The 23,394-nt window shown below is 38.0% G+C and overlaps 2 protein-coding genes and 1 non-coding gene across 6 annotated transcripts; 1 reads left to right on the top strand and 2 right to left on the bottom strand.

The window, feature by feature from the left end:
• The first annotated feature begins 174 nt into the window (after positions 1–174).
• MED23 (mediator complex subunit 23) lies at positions 175–20,319 on the top strand. 4 transcript variants are annotated; one of them, XM_086987067.1, is made up of 29 exons: positions 175–321; positions 2,993–3,179; positions 3,462–3,619; positions 3,920–4,069; positions 4,282–4,370; positions 4,549–4,636; positions 5,174–5,355; positions 5,560–5,668; positions 5,837–6,085; positions 6,445–6,631; positions 6,923–7,038; positions 7,231–7,332; positions 7,707–7,852; positions 8,310–8,430; positions 8,725–8,799; positions 9,158–9,229; positions 9,431–9,550; positions 9,873–10,145; positions 10,776–10,916; positions 11,092–11,169; positions 11,607–11,771; positions 12,255–12,413; positions 12,727–12,935; positions 13,506–13,571; positions 13,851–13,969; positions 14,197–14,354; positions 14,668–14,832; positions 15,275–15,397; positions 15,630–20,319. In XM_086987067.1, the coding sequence occupies exons 3-29, from the start codon at positions 3,497–3,499 to the stop codon at positions 15,918–15,920; spliced, it is 3,876 nt and encodes a 1,291-aa protein (XP_086843193.1). In that variant the 5' UTR covers positions 175–321; positions 2,993–3,179; positions 3,462–3,496; the 3' UTR covers positions 15,921–20,319. The 4 variants fall into 4 exon arrangements, with proteins under 4 accessions (XP_086843193.1, XP_086843192.1, XP_022659254.1 ...); XM_086987066.1 differs by having other exon boundaries at positions 178–699; positions 11,095–11,169; XM_022803519.2 differs by having other exon boundaries at positions 178–699; positions 15,708–20,319.
• ND-MLRQ (NADH dehydrogenase (ubiquinone) MLRQ subunit) lies at positions 16,867–20,357 on the bottom strand. The gene is made up of 3 exons (XM_022803521.2): positions 20,182–20,357; positions 19,338–19,433; positions 16,867–17,090 (listed from the first exon to the last, which is right to left on the bottom strand). The coding sequence occupies exons 1-3, from the start codon at positions 20,251–20,253 to the stop codon at positions 16,998–17,000; spliced, it is 261 nt and encodes an 86-aa protein (XP_022659256.1). The 5' UTR covers positions 20,254–20,357; the 3' UTR covers positions 16,867–16,997.
• Positions 20,358–22,027: 1,670 nt separating this feature from the next.
• Positions 22,028–22,109, bottom strand: TRNAS-UGA (transfer RNA serine (anticodon UGA)). The gene has a single exon. It is a non-coding gene; the product is annotated as a tRNA-Ser (tRNA).
• Positions 22,110–23,394: the final 1,285 nt, after the last annotated feature.

Genomic DNA, 23,394 nt, shown 5'->3' with positions numbered 1-23,394 from the left:
ACGTCTACTATTACGGACAACATCTCGTAATCACATTTGAAGTTTCTGAAGTGATGACTAATGGTTTAAGTAGCAGACGTGAAACACGAAAAAGCATATTGGCATCTGCGAAATAGATCGCCCGCCGCGTCCTTGTGAGAATAGACGAAGCAATGCATCCATTTAACCCGGCACATGTGTGTTGACTATTCAAAGACATAATCGCTACGGACGAATGTCAATAGAGCCGCAGTTCACTTATATTCAATTCTATTGAAAAAGCAATATTAATCTTATGCTGTGCATTTACAGGCCCAATGCTACGGGCCAGGAACTTCGCAGGTGAGATGCTTGTGCATAAAAACATATAGTCGTCAGTGTTTTCAGTCAACTGAGAGGTATCAGCAGGGTAGAAAAAACCGAGCTAAAAAGTAGAAATAAATGCGTTCTATACCACGGAGCGCGTTCTATGAAGTGTTCGATTGTAGTGAAGTGTCAATCGGGTGTAGTTGGACAGCTCTTGCGCCCATAAGGAGGCTACCGATCGTGCTGGCATTAATTGTTTGAGAGCAAACTTTTTTTAAGTGTCAGTTAGATTGTCATCAAATACCCCACAAAGAGCGCGAAATGGGTTCAGTTGACGCGGTCAACTCCCTGGTCGCCCAAATTCTACGACGGGATACTCTTGAGGAAGCGTTCAATGCATTTATTGTGCATAAGGTAAAATTATATTATCGAATGGGTGGTTGCATGCGTGTGAGTTGTATAGACCAGTGACAATGCAGTGTTGGAATACAATACAATACAAACACGGCTTCAATTTCAGCCTATAAAGTTTATGAATAATTCTAACGTTCTTTGGATGTTGCATATTCTTACTAATGTGCGCAATTTTTGGATATTATACCAATTCCTAGAACAATGATTATTCGTAGAAAAACATAATTGCAACAATGCATAGAGAATTTCGACATGCATGCTTTCCAACAAGCCAGTACATATAAGTTCTGTCTGAGCAGAAGGTGGGTATTTTAGTGAAACTTCTTTACAAACAAATTTGAACAATTTTAAATCAGTAATTGCACACGAGAAAAAAATTAGCTTGGGTAGAAAGATATAGGCCAACTGAAATTGGCAGACTTGTTTTCATTGAATGTGCCTATTTTTGCTAATAATTATCTCCTACGGGTAAGATTCTAGTGTATTTATGCCAGCAATCGTTGCTTATTTATTTGTACACAGTTCGTTTTAATTTAAAATTGACTTATGTCCAGTCGTGAATAGACTCATGAAGACGAGGCAGCAATTGAACACGTTAATGGTTAATCCCCGGTTTTTCCTTTAATTTTTCTTTCGACACATCGGTGGTAGTCTAATTATTGGGTAATCGAAAAAGTGCTGACTTTTTTTTTTAGTTGCATGACTTTACAGATACTGCACCATCGTGATGCTGGCATTAGTGTCACTAGCAAATAGGCAAATTTTTGAGATTGCCTTCATTGAGACTCAGTTCCTGTTCCTACAATTTCTGTAAAAATTCGCCTTACTTCACAGTTTTATTACTATCAAGTCACAAAGGCTGCCCAGGATTATAAAAAATTGTGTTTATAATCAAAGCGCGTTATCGTTAGAGGCAGTTAAAAAATGGCTTTGTAATTGGAAATTTCAAAGATGCTGTTTGTAGCGGTCGACCAATTACAGTTGCAAAAGTTGAATAAGACTGACACGTTGGCAACCATGAAATTGCCAACAAAGTAAACATTTACTACCAAACAGTTTAAGAAATGTGAATATAAGATAAAGCGCAATGTTTACACATCAGACGAATAGATGTAAAGAAATTCTGCTCAATCAAAATTTTTATCTGTCAAAAAGAGGAATGAGACGAAATCAGGTCGTTTCTAATGTGGTGTATCACGGGCGACGAAAAGTGGATTACATATTGCTATGATGTGCGAAGCGAATCATTGTCCCACAATCAGTGGCAAAACCCAGGTCGACGTCAGACAAGGTAATGTTATATGTTTGGAAAGAAATCATGCATTATGAACAACTGTTGCCTGGTAAAACAATAGATTCGGACCTCTATTATCAACAACTAAATAAATTCTAACAAGCTATTAGAAAAGATCGACTGGAGCTAGTAAAAAGGAGAGGTGTCATCTTCCATCAGGACAATGCCAAACCACATATACCCTAGTTACCCGGCAAGAATTAAGCGAACCTAGATGTGGGATTTAATGCATCTGCCGTACAGCCCGAATTCTGCATTATCTGATTCAGTCTTTGCGGGACTCCCTTAATGGTATTCATTTCATTTTCGTTCAGGAACCACATAAGTTTTACAAGATAGAATTATGGTGTTACCAGCAAAATGGCAGAAGGTCATCGATTCAAATGGCACATACATAGTTAAGTAAAATTATTTTAAAATGTAAATAATATTTACTTTTAATTTGGCTTAAACTGTTAATACTTTTACAACTATTGAATAGGTTCAGTGATGGGGTCACCACTGTGAAAAATAGTGAAGAACGGATAGAACAGATAGTACATAAATGTGCATAAAGAAAATTCCGATATTTTTATAGCAATCATAACTAGTTTTCGTTATTGGTATCTTCTTCCAAAACGATCGCAAAATCTTATATCTATATGATATTAGATGTCACATTTTTGAAATAGTCAAATTTGTAGTGATAAAACGTTAGAGAGCTTGGTATGGGCTATAAGCAGTTTGTTATTTTGGTGCGTACTTTAAGTCAGACAGTAATGAAAGCATAGGGCTTGGGCATCGGCAGTTTCGCGACTATGCAGCTTATATAAAAAAAAAACAGCGTGTAGGAGGGTAGCACAGAATATAACTGATAATTATATATATATATGCGTTTTATGCGCATTCTACGTGTAGATGATGCATGTTGAGTGGATATAGCCGCGTTTCGTTAATAAGAAATGGAATTCTAAGTTCTAAAAGTGCTAAAAAACCTTTTTTTATTTGTATTTGATGTAGGAGCCTCTAGATGGACCGAAGGGAGGCTTTAACTCTGGACTCGTCGAAGAGCTGTCGGTTGTTCTTTCCAACCCCACAGATACCTCGGACGCGGCACTCCGAACTTTCGTCTCCTTGGCTACGCAACTGCGCAGCCACAAACAGCTTGCCAAGTTATTAACCATCCTTGAGCAAACAGCAAATGAAGGTGCGAAGCGGGTTATAATATACAAATAACAAGAATTAACTGATTTGTGTTTGTATTGGATTCGTCAAATTCATTACCTCGTTACAACCTTCATTACCCCATTTACAAACCTCTTAAACACCTTCGAAATATCTACATGCGTTCCTTAAGGAGAATAGATTAAAAAACAGGTTATGTATGCTTACCCTTAAAGGGACCATACGCTGATTATTATTTATCAAGCTAAAAAGGCTAACTGCTAATTTTGCGTCTCGCAATTATTTTTGTTTTCATTGGTTATAGGGAAAGTTTACCCTCGTCAGGTGTGTGAAGCTGTCATGGGAGGACTTGATTTCCAGCATGCCGAGTTTTGGGTGCAAGCCCTTGGCCTAGTAGAGAGACTCCTACCAAAACTCGACTATAAAGGTTGCAGGGACGTGCTCAAGTTGATTTTTGAAAAGGTATTAATTTCTTTAGATTTTAAATGCCTTGAACAAAGATTTTACGTAATCGGCATACTCAGAAGCAGTATGAACTCACCTGTTTATTGGAGATTATTCAGTACTGCTGCGAGCAGCACCCAGAACTAGTTCCAAGGATACAGAGTACATTGGAATCTATTGCTGTGTGTGACTGTGTAACAGTGACACGCTTCGCAGCCTTTTAATTAATGATTTCCCATAGCCACGCCAGTTTTTACCCCTGTTAATTGATGTTGCTGTAACACATGTAACATACTTTTCTTATTATTTCGACTGTAGACACAACGGATCCCGTCAACAGTCAATTTGTCCTGTATGCGACAGCTACAAGTGCTGGAGTCCGTCGCCGAGTTGCTTCTAGATAGAGACCAAGCGCTTTGTCCGTCATACCTGGTTCTCGATGATGTGCAAAAAAGACTCGTCAACAAGGTATGATGATGACCTGTCGCCATACTGTTCTTCAAAAAGTTATTTTAGAGCAAATCAACGGTACTTCTTTGTTACCATTTTGTATTAAGTTCTAGGCATACAACATAATAAAACTGAATTTCGAATCTCATTAATGATAAAATACCATTAATGAGATTCGAAATCAAAGAAAACTGGCATCTAATTTATTTGTTTCGATTGTCTTTCTATAGGATTGGCCACACTGGAAGATCGCGAGGCTCGTATCGTCCTTTGTTGATAGTTTTCGGCCAGTGGCACAGCTTGTCACTATAGTTGGAAGGTATGTAAACACAAAAGTTCAAAATGCTTGAATAGAATTTTTTAATGGGCACTAGGAAGCAAAAGGTGCAGCTTGCTTTTATGAAAATATTATGGTACCGTTTTTCTGATGTGTGTAGATTTTTTCATCGTCTAATATAACTTGTCAGTATTTTTGTACTTTAATACATTCTGTCCAGATCGCGTTTAGTCCCAGTCGTGGGGCATTCCGCTGCAAGCGGCTACTCCTGGCAAATTGACCGCGTATATGCGAGATTCAGCCTCAAGGTATTTTTTTCTGTAGAGTCAACATTCTTACTAATAAACTTAGTACAAATTAAGGGCTACAATTTATTTTAAGTGAACTCATCTATTCGTATTTATTGTTCTATTTGAGAATTAGGTTTGATAATTTTGTATTTTTGCCGCTTGTTTTTTACGTCAGAAAACAAGTAATAATTACTAGATCCTGATCCAGCGTTTGTCAAGTATAATTCAATTTCACATGAGAAATACTTAAAATTTCTTTCCCTCGTTTGTGCGTTACCGTTAAATTTTTTTCTTAATAATTCAAATTGCAGAGTTAAGGTTGACATTAAAGCTAGAGTTCTCATCTGTTAAACAACCTCTGAAGCACTGACTTATGATAAATAAAATTATTATAAAATATTTGGTGCAAAATCGTCGCCTAAAATAATTATTCAGTTTTTAAAGCTCATGGCTACAAATGACTACTTATCGTTGAAGTCAAAAGTTGGGCACATGAGGGATATCAATACTGGTGAAGGAAGATGACTTCAATCTTTCGTCGTGTCGTTTAAACAGGGCCAGTTGCCCTACAGTCCAGAGGCAACTCGCAGCCAAACAAACTTGCTGCGGTACGTTTTAGCCCAGCCATATTCTCGTGAAATGGTCTGTGCAATGCTTGGGCTAAACAAGCAGCAAAAACAGAGGTGCATTGTTTTGGAGAAGCAGCTCATCGAGCTAATAGTAACGGCAATGCGGCGGTGAGTTCAATTTGAAAGTTATTGTCTTTTTTTTTTATTGTGATCTAAGCGTGTACCGCACAAAAAGCCATAAATTTATAGTAGTGCTTGTGTTTTTTTCTGTGTAGTTATCAAGATACAAGATACAAATACAAATTGTTTCAATCAATTCTTTGATTTTTTCAGTGTACCCTTATAACATTTGTTCTTTTCGCTATTTCTCAGGTCCGAGGTAGAGCCACTCAACTCTGAGTCTCTATGCCAGTTTTGGCAGAATATCAGCTCGCAGCTAATCTACTTTGTCTTGTTCCAATACATCTCTTTCCCAGATCTGGTTAGCAACTTTGAGATTCTTTTACATTTCGATGTAGAATAAACCTTGTTTGAAAGAAACACAGCTGTTCGTTGTAACGAATCGCATGTGTATTACAGTCATTAAAGATGTTACTCTGTTATCTTCAATTCCATAAATTGTTTTGTCACTTATGTTTTTGGAATTTAGGTAATCGGTCTTCATACACAATTGGCTGCCTCCCCACTTCGTAAGGGGCGAGATCAGTTGATGTGGGTACTTCTGCAGTTTATTTCGGGATCAATCCAAAAAAATTCGCTCAACGATTTTCTGCCCGTTTTACGTCTCTACGACTTACTCTATCCGGAGTCTGAACCCCTACCGTTTCCTGATGTCACCGACCCCAGTTGCACGCACAAGCTTGCGGTGACATGCATATGGGTACATCTTATGAAAAAGGTAACAAAACTTCGATGGTGGATTGTCAAACGTGTTATTTTGTTGATGACTGCTTATGCCGCCATTAAGTAAGTAGATTATATTGTCGATTAGAAGGTATCAATTACGATTTGACTAGCCAAAGGTTCACAACAAATGTGAAATTGGTTTAAGAATAAGCCAACATAGGATAACGAACACCTGAACCAACGGATCAAGAGTTAAGTCATTTTGTTATAATGGCCACGTAGCTCTTGTTTTTCGCGCGCACTTTATCTATAGGTATCAATATTTGGCGCTCTGATTGATTGATTAGTTTATAGCTTAGCAATCGAATGTGGATTAACGTCATCATATATTTCTTTAACGAATCTATTTAGGCTCAAGGGGAGCGCGGGATGCAACGTCCAGTTCCACAGGCGCTTTCAGTTCACCTTGAAACACTTCAACAGGCCTTGTCACAACATCAAACATCCGATTATTGGACGTCTCTTCTATGTAACGCTTACTCCACAAATGTCGAGTGTTTTTCTCGGCCCATGGGAGTTCTAGTAGAAGCGATTCAGGGTGAGCTCATGGCCGTCGAGATTTGGTATAATAACTACTTATTACAACACTTACTGAGTGACCTTTTTTGTTTCATTTGTTGGTGAGATATAATTGAATTTTCAGGCTATTTGAGTGTCTTCCTTTAGGTAGAATAAGAAGTTACATTTTATTTGACACGGCAGCAAAGAACTCACCGTTTTTTCAGGCGTCAATTTTTATACAGAATGTGTTATCATGCAAATGTGTTGTGCACATAAGTAACTTGACAAATAGATCGTATTTGTAACACCTCTTGCTTGTGTCATACAGGCAGTTCTGGGGGACATGCTACGGCTACGCAGCCCCTTTCAATGGGCATGTTGGATTCGTTGACCGTTCACACGAAAATGTCACTAATTCACAATATTGTTACTCATTTTATGAAGGTCCGTATTTCTACATATTTATGAAACGTACACCCCAAACGTCTAACTAGCATATAATGTTATCACTATGACTTTATCAACTATATATATATATATATATTATATGGAATGCTTAATCATCAGCATCTTACTATATTTACACGATATGATATATAACGATACATATGATGCTTCCCTAATATGAAATTCTAGGTTGCACCCACACCGGCATCGAAACAGCTTAGTCAAAATCAACAAAATCAGCCGCAGCAGATTCTTTCGCCAGCTCTCGTTGAGACCTACTCTAGACTATTGGTTAATATCTACTGCATGACTTTAATGTGCTCGTTTCGAGACCTACTAGTTAATATAAATAACTAGTTTGCAATAATAAAATTTGTTCACTAGCTTTTTTGATCTTTTTCATCCCTTTCTTTAATTATTTATACCAAAATGTCGCATATTTATAACGGATCTTACCTTATGGTACACTTACCGATTCCAGAGTCTCTGTTTGTATAGTCGATTCATTTACGATTTTTTTCTGGAATAGAATAGAAGCTCGAAGAGCAACAGCTCGACAATCACGGCTGGGAGAACCAGTATGCGATGGCCTCACAGAGATATCTATGTAAATAGCACTTGCTCATTAACGCCCATTTTTGCATATGGCTTATTGACTTCTTCAGGTGTACAACGAGATCGAGTCTCTTGGCATTAAGGGATTCATGTCACATGTTCTGCCTCACGCATTTCGGCAGCAAGCCTGGGCGATACTTCACACACTTCTTGAGATGTTTTCGTATCGTCTACATCACATTCAGCCGCACTACAGGTTTGAAATGCGTGGAAAAATGATACCGTTTATGTAATACCTTCGTTGGTTTTATCTTTACTTTTTTTTAATTATTAAGGACGCCCACATAAAAAAATCATGTAAATCTGCTTTATTAGGTGGTGAATCAACGCAGTACGATATATGATGTGTCACCAGTTCACTGAGTAGAGCCTGTGATTAAACGCATTTTCAAGCACATAGCGACTAGTGTTATAAATATTACATCAGTAGTACTTTAAAATACGTGTAACTAAACGAAATATATAACTGCACTCGATATGAGAGGTAGCTTGGGTGCTTAACCATTGCCTTGAAAAGCCGCGAATCACTGGTACTAGCTCCGTTAATGACATTAACTACTACTACATAATATTAAAAAATCAGTCAAATCGTGATTATTCATAAGACACAACTTAACAATTTTGGTCATCTCATTCTTTGTATTTCTATGTAGGATTCAGTTGCTATCTCACTTACATATGCTGGCCGCAGTTCCCCAATCAAACCAGACACAGTTGCACGTTTGTATGGAGTCTACCGCATTGCGCCTTATTACCGGACTAGGCAGTGGAGAGGTAGTGTAATATAAATATTCACACGATTTTTCAAACGCGCGCATAACCTCGTTGCGTCACGTCGTGAACGACTAACGCTTTGGCTGCAAAAAAATCAGCGATGGGCGCTAATTCAAGGTCCGCTAACGATTTGAAAGGCGTAATTAATTAAAGAAATATTTTTGTGTATCATTTGTTCAAATATTATCATAGAGCGGTGATTCCTTATTGTGCAGCCATTTTTGTTTTTACTTTTGTTGATTTTATTCCTCTTACATTAGTCATCTGCTTTTCAATGTATGACTATCTGAACAGGTACAGCCACAACTATCCAGATTTCAGGCTGAGCCGAAGTCATTGCTTTCGTTGGACTCGGAAGAGCTCAACAAGGTTTGTACGTAATTTTCATGATGCAATAGGCGTGAAAAATAAAGAAATGAGGCAGAAATTTGATTTGCCATATCTTAAGATTTATCGGTATTAAACGTCCCTGTTGTATGTTAACACCTCTCCGGCATGATTGTAGATTAAATTAACAAATAATTGTGTATGTGACAGGTGAATGGATTATTACGGATGCAATTAGTTAATACTGTGGAGTCGAATGGGCTCCCATTGGGATACATGGATTTTGAACGGGGTATTATCGTTTCGAAGTTTCAGTTAGTAAAATGTTCCGATTCAATTTTGTTATTGCAGCTCGTTGACACGAGTATGATTTATTACATTTTCGTGTTTGTATTTTCAGGCTCTGATATTGTCGCTAGCCCGGGCAATCCACGTAACTGGGTCAGAAAGTCTCTCAACCGTATGGTGCAAGGTATAAAGACCCGAGCAAATTAAGACGTCAAAAGAGTGACACCAAATCAACTCTCAAATAGAATTGACAACTGGGACCTGTAACCTTTAAGAATTTAAATCTTCGCTTACTTACAATATCCACCTTAACGTACTAAAACCCCGACACGAATTTGCAAGAACGCTAATTATTGGCAGGGATTATGTTCTTCTTTCATTTTAGGATCTTCTACAAGCCGCACTGACAAATACTCCTCATAGCTGGAGCAGTTTAACCCTTGATTGCTTCCCTAGTTCGCTTGCGGAATTCCTCCGGGTCAACCAATCGCAGCGTGAAAATAAGGTATCCTAATAAATCTACTCATCGATTACATCTCTCTAGTTTAAACACCAGCATTCTAAACAAACAAGTATACTGCGCAGGAAATAACGCATTATTATTTGCACTTTATATACATCGTGCCAAAATGATTACTCTTATATAAATCCTAATATCAGATTTGATATGGCTTTAAAGCGCCATTTCGACATGTGCTAGACGGAAACTACCTTTTTGTTCAGCTTCGGCCCACTTCGCTTATTGTGAAGTTCACCGTTGTGCTACTTCCTAGCGCTTTTTTGTTTTTTTCCACTCTACATCGCTTCATTGTTTCACAATGCTATAGGCCCAATTAAAACGGTCAGTTGAGGAGGAATATCGCAAATGGAAAACGATGTCTAACGAGAACGACATCGTTGCGCACTTCTCACAATCACCCAGTACCAGCGGGCAAGCTGGTGGAGGTGGGACTAATCCACATCTATTCGTATGTCTCCTATGGAAGATGCTTCTCGAGAATGATCGAATCCCTCCGTTAGCGTACAAGATTCTTGATCGTCTCGGAGCAAGAGCACTGTCTCTGCACGTTCGGACGTTCGCTGATTTTCTTGTTTATGAGGTTTGTATTAGGGTGCTTTGATTTTTGTACACATATCAAAGCCAGGTGGTATCGAGGGCTATCTTTACCTCGCCAAAGTAAGTAACATGAGATCTAATCAATTAATTGAAGGACTAGTCTAGTTTTTAATAAATTTGACTATTTTAAAATCTAGATTGCTCGCAACAAAAATCTAATGCTTTGTAGTCTTTAGCATCGTTTAGGTTATTTAATTCCACTAAATCAACCGATTATACAACTTTCACGTATTCGGGTCGCCAAGCATGTACAGTAACGAGATCGTTGATTTGATGTAGGTTAATAAACAGTTAACAGTTAAAGCTTGGTGCTGGTACTAAGGCAAATCAATTTTTACCGTACCGTATAATTTTTTTTCTTACTATTCGGCAGTACTTTCTGTCTAACCAAGCCCCGGAATCACCTGTTCTTTGATCTAGAACCAAGGACTTGCCCCATCCAAAAAGATTGCGCTGATGTGGGTCTTCCTGAACATATTTGGGATTTATCCAACAGATTTATGAAGCGATATAGGCATCGTACAAGCAGCGATTATTGCAATTATTAGTTTGTTTCCTTTGTAGGGATAATACCTTCTATTTTATAATTTTTCCTTTCGATTTCAAATTGTAGGTATCCACGTGTGGTCAGGACCAGATGCTCCTAAATAAAAGTATCGATGCGGTGAGCGACTTGATCTGGAAGTGTTACGTCATTCCTCTTGACAGATTAATTCTCACGCTTGCACTGCGACCCTTCGAGGGTAACGAGCAGGTACATCTTTATTTCACCAAACAGTTTGTGCATGCGCTCTATTTGTTTTTGGTTAAAATTTCTATGGTAGTTTAAAACTCTGCTATCTTCAAGTGTGGATCGTAATGGGCCGTTTTATTGCTCGTATTAACTTAGGCACGTATGTTTCTGTATTATTATTTGTCTCATCTAATAGCAGGTGGGCTTCTTCATTATTCAACGACTTCTCATTAGTAACGGCGAGTTCAAGTCGCGCGTCTACGATTTCGTCAAAGTGAGTTGTTGTAACCGCTGTGAGGCGCAGTTTTGTGCGAGTTCTTATTCTGTTTCAGATAAACCTAACCCCTGGGAATCGAGTTCTGCAGATCATGAACACTAAATTTACCACGAGTGGTCAATTTCACCATCAAATTTTTCAAGCTCATGTATTTGAATGCTCCCACCTCGCGAGCCAATTTTACACTACTAAAAATCACCTTTCAGTTATAAAAGCAATAACTTCTTTTGAGTCAGTCATTTTGACCAGGCACGGTTGATACAGGTATACAGAAAAAGCGTCGGTAAGGTTAGTGTTCGTAAATTATCTTACTGAACAAACGGTTTCATACAAATCAATTAACAGTGACAGCTGCTACCGGATCTAGTTGTATTGTTGTATATTCATTGGTTGTGTCACGTACGTGTATATACTGACATTTGCGTCGTCTACAGGAAAATTCGCCTGAGCATTGGACGCAGTCTGACTGGCACGAACGTCATCAACAGTTCCAGCGAAAGTACCCTGAGAAATTTTTCTGGGAAAATCTGCCTGACTCGAATCAACCCCACCACTATTTACCCGTGTACTTCGGTAATATCTGTCTGCGATTCTTGCCGGTAAGTGTAGACTGAACTAGCTACCTATGAGTACAATTAATCATAACCTTCCTTCATTATCGGTCCAAAATGTCTATTCTATGCGCGTAATGTGTAAGGATGTTGCAATAGAAATAAGACACATATTACACAAAGACAGGAATTGTTTTTTTGGAATAGTATTGCCGCAGAAAGCTTCTTGGATTCAAAACCTCAAAACACCCAAACCTCCATGACTTGGTAATGCATTAATCAAAAAGCATTTTTTGCTGTGCAAAATAATCGGCGGCGCTCATTAGTCAAATAGCTATAGTACAAGCAGACTTTCTAAAGTGCATTTAATGCACTAAACAGCTATTTTCATTATAAGATATAACGCTCTATATATGAGTGTTTGAAAATCCGTCAGAAGTATAACTATATGAAATGTCGTGTTGAGGTTCTATATAGTGCGAGTTAACTAAATATTATTACTTGCTTATTGCGTGACTCTTTTTTGAATAGGTAATGGATATTGTTATTCACCGTCTGATCGAGCTCCCGGTAAACAACTCTACGACAGTGTCTGTTGAAAGTTTGCTCGATCATCTTGGACTGCTTTATCGCTTTCATGACCGTCCGTTGACTTATCTCTACAATACCCTTCACTATTACGAAAGCAAGGTGTGTTTATGGCGCCGCTAGCGCACGCATTCGGTACCTTACTGATACGGGGTTAAGATGTACGAACAAACTCAAAGAAAGCTATGTCCACCACTTTTTCTATAAATGAAATTATTTTACAAAAATCGAAATCGATTTTATTTAGAATTAATTAACTAAAGCAAACACCTCTAGACTTGTTGCTGAGCAAAAGCGAATACTAGTACGATACTGAACTGTACCCCATCTTTTTGTGAAAATCATGAGTACTAGAATCCAACGGTACAGCGCCGATATTCTTAATGACCATTTATGTGTCATATTCACTATCTAGCTCCGTGAGCGATTTGGACTACGGATCAAATTGGTATCAGCGATTACCGGCAGGATGAACGAGTGCCCTCTTAGTGATTATTTCCGTCAACTCGTCAGCCAACAACAACAATCGCAAGAGCAAAAAGGAAGACCTGGAGAAAGTGGATCAAATCAGAGTGGTGCAGCGCCACCTTCAGCTGTAACTCCTCCGGATATGGACTACTACAGGTACACAACGTAAAAAGCTTGTTTAATCTTTGCTGTTATGTTCTGGTTGATTGGCAAGAGAATTACGTTTATTAGGTATTAACGTCAGCTTATTTGACCCTGGGCTATTTGGATGCTTATTTTACCTTGGTAGCCTGTTCAAACGCTCCTTTAAAGATAATGCAGTTGTAATTTACTTGCCTTCTAAGCTTAGGAAAGCTATGTGAGGTAGTCTAGGTTCGAAACCGGACGCTGACACCTGCATTTGGCGCTTGTGGGAAACAGCCATCTGAAGCATTGCTTAACTAAGGCAATAGCACTGAACTAGAAGCAGAAGCATTTAACCTGTTTCGAACACGTGGCGGGTTCGAAATATAGGGCTAATTAATGATCAAGTCTAAGCTAATTAGCTAATTTTCACATAATTGGGACGCCTCGTAGCAACATAGGGCCCCTGGTTACATTATAAGCTACTTTTTTTTTTGTACTGTAGTTGAACTTTATGGAACTAGTTTTGCAGAACACTTGCAAATCGATCACATTTATATATAAAGGTTTATCTTTGCTTTGGTTCCTTATATTCTCATTTAGGTTTATTCTCCAGAGGATAGTAGAAGCTATAACAGGAAAGAAGACATCTCCCGTTATTGATTGGAGGTAAGAGAAATATCGAATGGTATCAAATAGTCTCTGTTCGTTAAAGTAGGCTAGCTGCCGAAGCTGCCCAACATGATTTTGTCATTGTGTCCCCATTCAGTCAAATTTCTGACTATTGTAGTAGCAGCCCTATTATTGAAACTTGCAAAATTGTTTAATATAGTGTTAATTCGTACATAATCATTGGAATAGGATTTTAGGTAACTAAATTATTGATATATGCACTACTAGCTGGCATATCTTAGCATTACCTTATCTTTCGCTTTTGTCTATCGGCAGATTTAATGAATTTTCAAACGGAGCAGCGCACACTTTGCACGTGACATGCATTGAATTGATGGCTTTGCCAGTGGCTCCAGCAGCGGTTGCCAACGGACTTCTTGATGTTATTTTACTGGGTAGGGATTCCATAAGGATCGATCCTAGCCTAAACCTCACTTCAAAAAGAATTTTTAATTATTAAGCAGGCAATATTCTGCATTAAACAAATGAACGCATAATTAGGATTTTCCTTGACAGCATTATAGATTTATTATTACTTATTTAGTGCAAAAACGCAGAATGACAACGACAAATACAGCCACATTATGATGATGGGGAATAATTTCGCTTTTTGTGTTTTTAGGTCACTCACATAACGTGGTGCCACGGGACGCTCTGCCCGACTGGATTAACGCTATTGGTCTGGTGTTAACAGCCCTTCCTGAAAGCTACTGGGCTGTATTGAACGACCGTATACTCAAACTCATTGAGACTTTGCCTCCGACAACGGATATCTTCCAGGTCAGGACAATATTTCATGGCCTTATGTATTTGGTGCCGAAAACCGGTCATAATCCAAAAAAACATAAATTTTAAAACCCAGCTAACTCTATTTGTCAAGCCTATTTGTCTTTACCCATTGAATTCGTGAAGTCGAGTCCTGATCCTGTTGCGTATAAACGCTACTAGTTAAATTTATTCTCAGTTTATTATTGATGCTTATTGTAGGGACGAATAAAGGAATAAATGGCAGAAATTCAGGAACTTTGATAATGTGTAAACCAATTCTCTAATTACAACCGGACTGAGCATGCACCTACTTATATATCCACAGTATATGGATCTGGCCGGAAAGCAGAAATCTTACACGGAATCATCCACATCGTATGTTGTTGCTCTCGTACACGCCGTTTGGTATCACGCGTCGATCGGACAGTTGTCACAGATACCTGTTTTTATCAAGGATCGGCTCAAACCCGTTATCCGCACCGAAGAGCAGGTAAGTAACCATGTTTTGTTTGTTATAATGGTATTACCGTAATCTCGGTTTCACATACACCAAAAATCCATTACCATAAGGAATAATTTCAGATGAATGTTTTAGATAGCGTGAAGAGGACATATCAGATCGTAAAGAAACTACATGCAAAAGTCACAATGGCAACATCAGTTGAATTTTTTTTATACCTGTTTATACCTGTATGAACTATATGAAAACAAAAATTTCACGAAACCATACTACTTTCATTAAAACTTAAAGGATCGCTTACTTACTATTTGAAAAAAAGCTAGTAATTGCCTCTAAACACTTGCCATCAGTTCCAGGTGCCTTCTTTGCTAGAGGCACGATTGATACTATGGATCTTATTATGGACTGCAATGTTTCTTAAAACGGACATACTACGATCTAATGATTATCCACTATTATATCGTTTGTACAGATGTTGGTCCTGTGTCAACTGGTCGCTCCATTTTTCCAGCGAATTTCTCTGGAACGAACACGAAGTTTAATGGAAATCACGAGAGAATTGTACGAAATTCTCGAAAATGTGGATAAAGCGCAGGTAGGCCAGCGTGTTCATCATACTATAAGATTGCGTACGCACGAAACTCCAATAAAGCGAATCACTTTATACGATTTAGCCTTCAGGAACGTGAGCAGAGATTTTTACAGATGTATGACCTCAGCGGTCTTAAAAAATGGAAGATCCTAATTGTCATAAATTGTTTTCATCATTAAGTCCATTCTTTTATGAAGAGATGCATATGGTAATTAATTATGTATGGGTATTATAGAGCCAGCTCCGGTACATGGACAACATTGTCGATCTATTTTATCATATCAAATACATGTTCACCGGTGACTCCGTGAAGGCCGACGTGGATCATGTTATCCGAAACCTACGACCAGATCTTCAGCTAAGGCTTCGCTTTATTACACATTTGAATGTGGGAGCCCAAGCTGGGGCTGCAGGATCAACTGGAACCGATAGCCAAACTGGGTCTACCACCGCCGGCACTAGCCAAGGTCAACAGAATATAGGCACTTCGGCGGGTCAGACTGGTAGCAACGTTCAACAACAGTGATCTTGTACTTAATTGGTACCACCATTAGTCATAAAGTTGGCGGATCTCGTCGAAAGATAAACATGTTTATAAACAGCCTAGATGGTACCTAATCGATGATAGATTTTTTCAAGTATGTTTGAATAGCATCAATCGACGGGTCAAAAATTGTAATGCGAATTTTAAAGGCGGCCGCTGTTGGTTATTAGACCTTAATATGTGTATGGACGTTGTATATTTTTTCTGTTTATAGATAAATATTGTCGTGGTCTAACGCGCAATTAACAAGAACACATTGCGCGATATCATATCACCTATAAATGAGGCAGTCCTCCTACAATTACTTTCTATATTGATAGAACGTTGTGCATAGGCTCATCTCGAACTCGAACGATTAACTCCTAGCTTGATACTCAAGCACAAATATTTAAACTACAGCTATTCCTATTATGACGTACGATGAGAAAAAAATATGATGATGTATATATTGGGCAAGCGTAAAAAGTTATTTTCAAATAAAAGTAACGACTTACTACAGGAAGTCCAAAGTAAAAATGCACCAACCAACTTATTGACACCCATCTCAGTTAGCCTTACTAACCGCTTGCATGTGCCTTAATTGTGGCGGAACTAAGATTCATTATTACCTATTTAAGAGATCTTAAATAAAGGTAAATGAGAGGTAAAATAAGACGCGGTATATAACTACTCATCAATATACATGTCTCATATAATGACAATTTAACAAGGGTGGAGCTGGCTCGCCATCAACTCTTGAATTATTCACGATTAAGAGGGTACCAGTGTATTGCTTTAAATATATGAACACTATGACAGTTCTTGCTTGGGTACTTAGATGCTACTGTTACAACATTATTTTCATATAACAGTCAACCATGGGCTAGTAACGGTATGTTCAAAAAAAAACTGCGTATCTACGTTAAGCCAAAACTGAAATAGCAAAAAATTTTAGCCGTATTATTTTCGGTGTTTATTGGTGATTATAAACGAATCGTTTTTTATAATTCCTTTCTTTGGTAAGACAGGATTCAATTACGTTTTTTTTTCTTACTAACAATAAAATTACAATAAAGCCGTTTAAAATTTCGGCCGCTCGTTAGGTGCCAGAGTGCTGTAATCTCTCGAAGACCAGAACTTATATTGTTTGTTCTCGTATTCCTGCCATGGCTCCTGCAACAATATTAATCACAACAGAGATCGGTTAGTATTCATAAGTTGTAGACTCAATTTTACGCACAATTTACATTCTGACTATCAATATTATTTTTAACCATTAATGACTACTATTCACTTCATATACATATTCAGAAAAGTTTATGTAATAATGATGAGGCTATCTCGACAAGATCTTAGAATTGTAAACGATAGTTAGATTCGCTGCTATAAAAAGCAAAAGTAGAAACCCTTTGTGGTGAAGTGTTAAAGAAAGCTAAATCACAAAAAAAAATTTGAAAAAAGACGTTCTGTTTGCCAAAAAAAAACTATTGTAGTGGCTCAAACCACTCTTAGTATGAAAATTCATAACCTAGTTTACGGTGCAGCACCCGATGCAACTTAACAATGCAAGCAAGACATAAAAGTGATATTGAAGTCGTATAACTAATGAGTCAAGGTTAAAAAGGTGACTAATGGATGATATGTGAAACGTATCGCCATTTGTACTTTTGTACGGCAATGCAAGCAGACTAGTTATCAATATGTGCTAACATATTCAGTATTGACAATTATTAAACGATACTCTGGCAAACAGTACGCATTAAAACCATGTAAGTTCATTGTCTTTATCACATACTGATGATTAGTTTCTTTCGATCCTGAGACTTACATATACACTTCTTTATCTTTTTGACGTTTTGCATGGGGACCTGCTCCCCGCATGCAGATGCGTGGCTATATCTGCGCATTACAGAAACAAGCATAAAATGCTTCCTTTATTAAAGCCAGGACTTCATTCAACGGGAATATGTGATATAGAGCTTTCGTTGCTTAATAAGATGTGTGATTTTTAATTAAAAATGGTACACCGAGATAATACAGAATTCTATATCACAGTTTTTTAAATGCTAAAAAAATAGATCTGTCTAACATGGTTGAAAACAACCTGAAATTTGAGAACAATCTTATTAGGCGAAAGCGAAGCCAATGTGCTCTGAAATTCTCTAGGTTTTGAACGACAGCAAACTAAATTTAGTAGGCAAATATTTCAGCTCTCCAGAAACTTGTAAATGGAAACCGACTGAATTAACTTCCAACTTCCAAATGAACATCCTTTAGTCTTGACAACTAATGCTTAGTCATCTCGTCTCTTTTCCTCGAAGCTCACGGAAATACATCAAGTTTCATAAAGACACTAGGCAAGGAGGCCTAAGTATAAACACAGCACGTACATGGTGTAAAAGTTTGAAAAACAGGAATCCAAGCGTTAAGAAGAAGGAAGATCAATGTAAGGGTGACCAGGCATCGGCACCCAAAGGTCAGCGACGCATTCTCGTAACGAAGAAGGGTTCCACGAAAAGAAAGCTTGAGGCTTAAAATTTCTAGTATTTCACACAAACTTATAATTCCAGATCTGATAATGCGAAAAATGAGTCAAAAATGGGTCAACCGTACAGACTCAAATTCAGTTAGAAATGCATATTCCACGAGCGAAACTTCAATCAACAAAAAACCCGCCTGGGACATACGGTGGCCATAGGCGAAACGTGGCTTAATCTCTACTGCCATGAGAAGAGAAGCCAGGCGAAAGGATGGCGCCGCCCTGGAGAGAAATCGAGTTCTGTGGTAGTATCAAATACGTTCGGACGTAAACTGATGGTAGTAATTGTAGTGGATATCAAAGGCAGGCATCTGCTAGTACGGAATAATTAAAGAAGTTACTTATGAAAGCACGAATTGTAAGTAGGTAGCTGTTTTGAAACTGGTTTTACAGGCGCAGTGCTGGAGCAAATGTATAATAGGCAAAAATGTAATTTACTAACTGCTGTGTCCGCCTATCGTCAATATTATTCTGAAATCCATCTTTTTAAAAGAAAAAACTCGAGAATTTCTACCGGTTGTTAGCATTTTTTTGGGCAACGGCTAGAACCAATTATGAAACAATTGTAATTAATACAATAGGTCGTTTATGCTATATGTAAACTGTATGTAGAATAATGGATTTGATGTAAATGATAGATCGTTTTTTATCTAGAAACCCAATGTCTACCGAAGCAATTCGAGCAAGCCTTTTACATCAAGTAATTTAACCAGGTATTCACATAGATATGAACGGTCAAAACCACAAATATCCGGAAATATACGGGAAATCATGTACATTCTGTAAATGTCAGATGCGATCAATAAAACAAATTTGACTTCTTATTTTAAAAAGAGAAATGCATATACGCAAATATCAGTTGTCCTGCAGCAGTTCATTACCGGGTTCTTCTTCTTATTCCACGACACGTCCGGGTTCATGATGGCAAGGCGGATACAGTATAACATGCAACCGAAGGTGCCAGCTCCAACAATGACCTGAAGTAACATAGCAAATAACAAAGACAACGAAGATATACACGTTTTAGGCCACAACGAGTCTTTTCGTTTAACCTCAGTACTCACATAACGTGGAAAAGCATATGAGACACTTTTATAATAAAAGTGTCTCATATGCTTTATACAAAGGCTCATATGCTCAACAAACATCATGCATGCATTAGTTAAGCATCTCTCGCAATTCCTATATTACGTTTTTTCGTTTGTTACACCGCTGCCAGCACTACTGACTGTATGCATGCGAATAGTGTTCCGAAAGCACAATAATTAATAGTAATAATCGTAATAATAGTAAGAATAATAATGGTAACGATAATTCGATAACCACCAATGTAACACTGGAAACCCATTCAAATTGAATGACCAAAGTACCAAAACGAATATTCCGTCGCGTATGAGATACCAATGATGTTCACATTTCTACTGATGTTATCGTCGTGTAAACGTGATCGAGTATTTATAAGTTGTTTATAAGCATCTCAAATGCATCTGTTGTAATTTTACTTCGGATCATCTGAATGTCATATTTGTCGTAATGAATTGAAGTACTTCAATAAACGCATAAAGAAGGCAGAGAATATCGTTTTGACATGCAAAACAGAGACTATTAGATCAAATCAGAATGTTCTTTGGGACGAGTATTGCCCCGAAGCGTTTGTGCTAATCATTAACTAGCTATGGTTTGGTCTTCCGTTAGCTGAAAAATTTGTGATGCTCGCTAACTTACGAAAAGTGGGATAAGGGCCGGGCTTTGCTTCATTCCGGAGATGGTTAATCCGTTTAGCTTGAAGTTTCCCATCTTCGATTTTTTCTTTTTCCTTAGCTGTGAAAGCACCAAAACACTAACCGTACCGACACGATTAAACAGAGGTCACACCATCTATTTTGTTTTACGCTATATGCAGACCGTGCCCTCCGCGGAGATGCCTACAGGCGGCAATGGGCTAAGAAGTGGAGAGCGTGCCACGCGGCAGAATTCGAACTTGAGTAGATGTAATGTCCGTTTCGGCCTATATTAATAGGCGCTTCCCATAGATTATTATAATAAACTACTAGAATGCCAAACAATGTAATGTCAAGTGAGTCTGTTCTTTCTGTATATATATTTTTTATTCTCTTTTTATTGTAAGGAAAAATAGTGAAATTTTATTTCTTACGCAAGAAACCTTTCAATACAAATCAATTTTATGCGGTACGAGAAAATGCGAGCTATGGCGAGGTACACTTTAGGACTGAAACATATTTTCGCTACCTGTATGAAATGAAAAATAAGTATAAATGTGTTGGCTATAATTTAATAAAGCGAGTTTTGCTCTTGCTAGAATAATGTCCTGTGCTCTTTAGGTCCATGCTTCAGGACCGCAAGTGGAAACTAGCAGATTCTGTGCAACGATTTTGGAAACATATATACTAAAATATTTCGACATTGAGGAAGATCACTTAGTTATGATCTACGTACGGACCTGTTGCAGGGACACCTAGCAACTGGAGACACGTAATCGCCGTGCACTGCTTGGCAATGGTCACACATGTTCTGTTTGGTCGCTTATAGAAACAACATATGCAGACATTAAAAAAATCGTTAGTGTGATCATTTTCACTGCGCTTACACAAGTTTTTATTTAACAAGCTTTTCTGTTCTAATTTAGATGAGCCAGCTGCAAGTTTACGAGAACTACATCAAGTAGGAGTCAAGTTTGGGTAATCAAGCTAAAACGTTTTAACATAATAATAACACTTTTATTATTATTATCAACATCATATCCCGAACTCGTCGAACATGAAGCCGCACGGTTTCTTTTAACGTTCATATTGCTCGTGTATACTAGAAGTTAGTAACAGCTCAAAATGCTGTTTATTTGCATGAAATTTATTATAAGTACTTTTATAAATCACACCCAATAGGTCCTTGGACCCAAAAACGTTTTGTAAGTAAGTTCCAGAAGATGAAACGAATGTGCAGTCGGCAAAATTTGAACCTGTGCGGGGATTTTATTGAACCTGAAATTTAACGGTCTAGCCAATTTTTTTGTTTTTTTGTCACACATACTTTCAAGCATAAACAGTGTCTGGCGTATATTTATTCCTAAATTGTTTGCCGTTATATTTGTGGCTGAACGTTCAGTGTAGCAACGGAATTGCAAACGGAATACTGTGAAATTGGAAAGCATTTATTTAGTATTCCAATAAATAAAAATAGGTAGGCCCGGTACTTCAGTAGACCTTGGGCCTACTTATTTTTGTGTTCTAGTGTTATGTCCAGCTGGACACGGTCGTCCATTAATTCTTCGCCGGTTTTATCTATAGGTTTGAACTCTATGTGTCGAATGTAGAAACCCGGCATTGTCGTAATGCACTGGGTCTGGCACCTGGCTCCCAGCGCGAGACGAGGCGTACCTATGACGCGGATTCGAACCTATATCACTACCTATCCCAAATATTTTTATATAATTACGTAACCAGCCTAGCTATTATAGAGACTTTGAGGTTCAAAGCAATTAGATCGCACTCAAATGGAACTACTTGCCACTAGAAAACAACATGCATAACTCCAGGAAAATAAATGCTCGATTCGCAGCCGGCAGGGTTCGAACCTGCGCGGGGAGACCCCATTGGATTTCAAGTCCAACGCCTTAACCACTCGGCCACGACTGCACGTGGATTCTCGAGAAGATGGGTGAAGCACGTTTAATAAAAGTTTGATGACGATGGTAACAATGCTGATTTCCTGAGCAGAACCCGCCGGCAGTAAACACTTTTATAGTGAATTAGCGATTGACGGAACTATAGGGTTAAAACGATAATGCGTGCACTGAATTTTACTCTAGCGAGTAAATTATGTTATAACGACGTTCAAGAACTTAATTAATTTCGAACAAGTCAAAATGCTATTCAGATCTCGAGGTGCAATGTATTGGCCGCTCAAACTTAAATGATTATTTGTTTAACAAAGTGAAGGATAAGGAATTAATAATGTTATCGTAGCGTTCTAACCTCAACGACCTCTTTCCAACGATCTGTTCTGAGAAATGAGCGAAACACCCAATCTGTTACGTCTCATTTTTATATCCAGTTGCTCATTTTAACCCATTTGGCAACTGATTTAGCCACATAAAAACATCCCTTATCTTATCAGCTTCGACAATGAATGACACAAGCAAACCAGGACAGGAACTTGTGTATTTTAGATATTGGAGAAAGAAGCTAACAGATATTCTGTTGTGTCTCAATACATAGTATCTAACTATCCTCACAATAAGGATTAATAGAGAAAATGGGTAGACAGGTTCGTTGTTTAATATCACACAGTACTGACTCAGTTCGAATTCCTATCGCGTCGACTGTACGGCGACGTCGCTGCCTCTTTTGCAAAACATAGGACTAACATTGATAGATTACCGGCCCAGTACCTAGAAAATCACATGGCTTAATATATATAGTATAGTAATCTTCGTTTATCATTATAAGTTATTGTTTGTCAATATTACTACCTGTACACTTGTATACGCACCTAACGGTGCTATAACTAAGACATGGTGATAACATGATGATTTGTCGTTTGGCAATGGCCAAGTATTGTTTACCTTAAGAATCGCGTTTTTAGCTTCAAGAGCGCGTTATTACAATCCTGTTCAGGTTAGCTGGAACTATGTTTGAAATTCAATGACCTCAAACATGGCTATAGTGGATTAAACAGAAGAGGACTTGCGATAACGATTTATTGCTGATCAGAAAAGCTATTGAGACAGCTTCGGAAATTTGTACCACGTGCGGCAATCGTTCGATAGCTAGAACAAACCTGTTTAGCAAAATGGCTCAAGGTAATTCCCGTCAAACTGGCAAAATCAAGTGACATATTTTTTATCCCAAAGATGTCGTCTTTAATTTAGCAAATAATTTCTCTCAGCCACAGAACCTTTATTGTACACGCCGTGTCTAT

The sequence above is a fragment of the Varroa destructor genome, unplaced genomic scaffold, assembly GCF_002443255.2.
Source record: "Varroa destructor unplaced genomic scaffold, Vdes_3.0 BEIS01000004.1, whole genome shotgun sequence".
Classification (NCBI taxonomy): Eukaryota; Metazoa; Arthropoda; class Arachnida; order Mesostigmata; family Varroidae; genus Varroa; species Varroa destructor.
This window is presented reverse-complemented; position numbering and strand designations above follow the sequence as displayed.

Excerpts from the sequence above, each read along its gene's own strand:
- MED23 (XM_022803518.2), top strand. The coding sequence starts at position 607 with ATGGGTTCAGTTGACGCGGTCAACTCCCTGGTCGCCCAAATTCTACGA. Across the intron at positions 3,620-3,919 it reads TCAAGTTGATTTTTGAAAAG|ACACAACGGATCCCGTCAAC; the intron begins GTATTAATTTCT and ends TTTCGACTGTAG. Across the intron at positions 12,414-12,726 it reads TTCACTATTACGAAAGCAAG|CTCCGTGAGCGATTTGGACT; the intron begins GTGTGTTTATGG and ends TTCACTATCTAG.
- ND-MLRQ (XM_022803521.2), bottom strand. The coding sequence starts at position 20,253 with ATGGGAAACTTCAAGCTAAACGGATTAACCATCTCCGGAATGAAGCAA. Across the intron at positions 19,434-20,181 it reads CGGCCCTTATCCCACTTTTC|GTCATTGTTGGAGCTGGCAC; the intron begins GTAAGTTAGCGA and ends ATGTTACTTCAG. Across the intron at positions 17,091-19,337 it reads GGAATAAGAAGAAGAACCCG|GAGCCATGGCAGGAATACGA; the intron begins GTAATGAACTGC and ends ATATTGTTGCAG.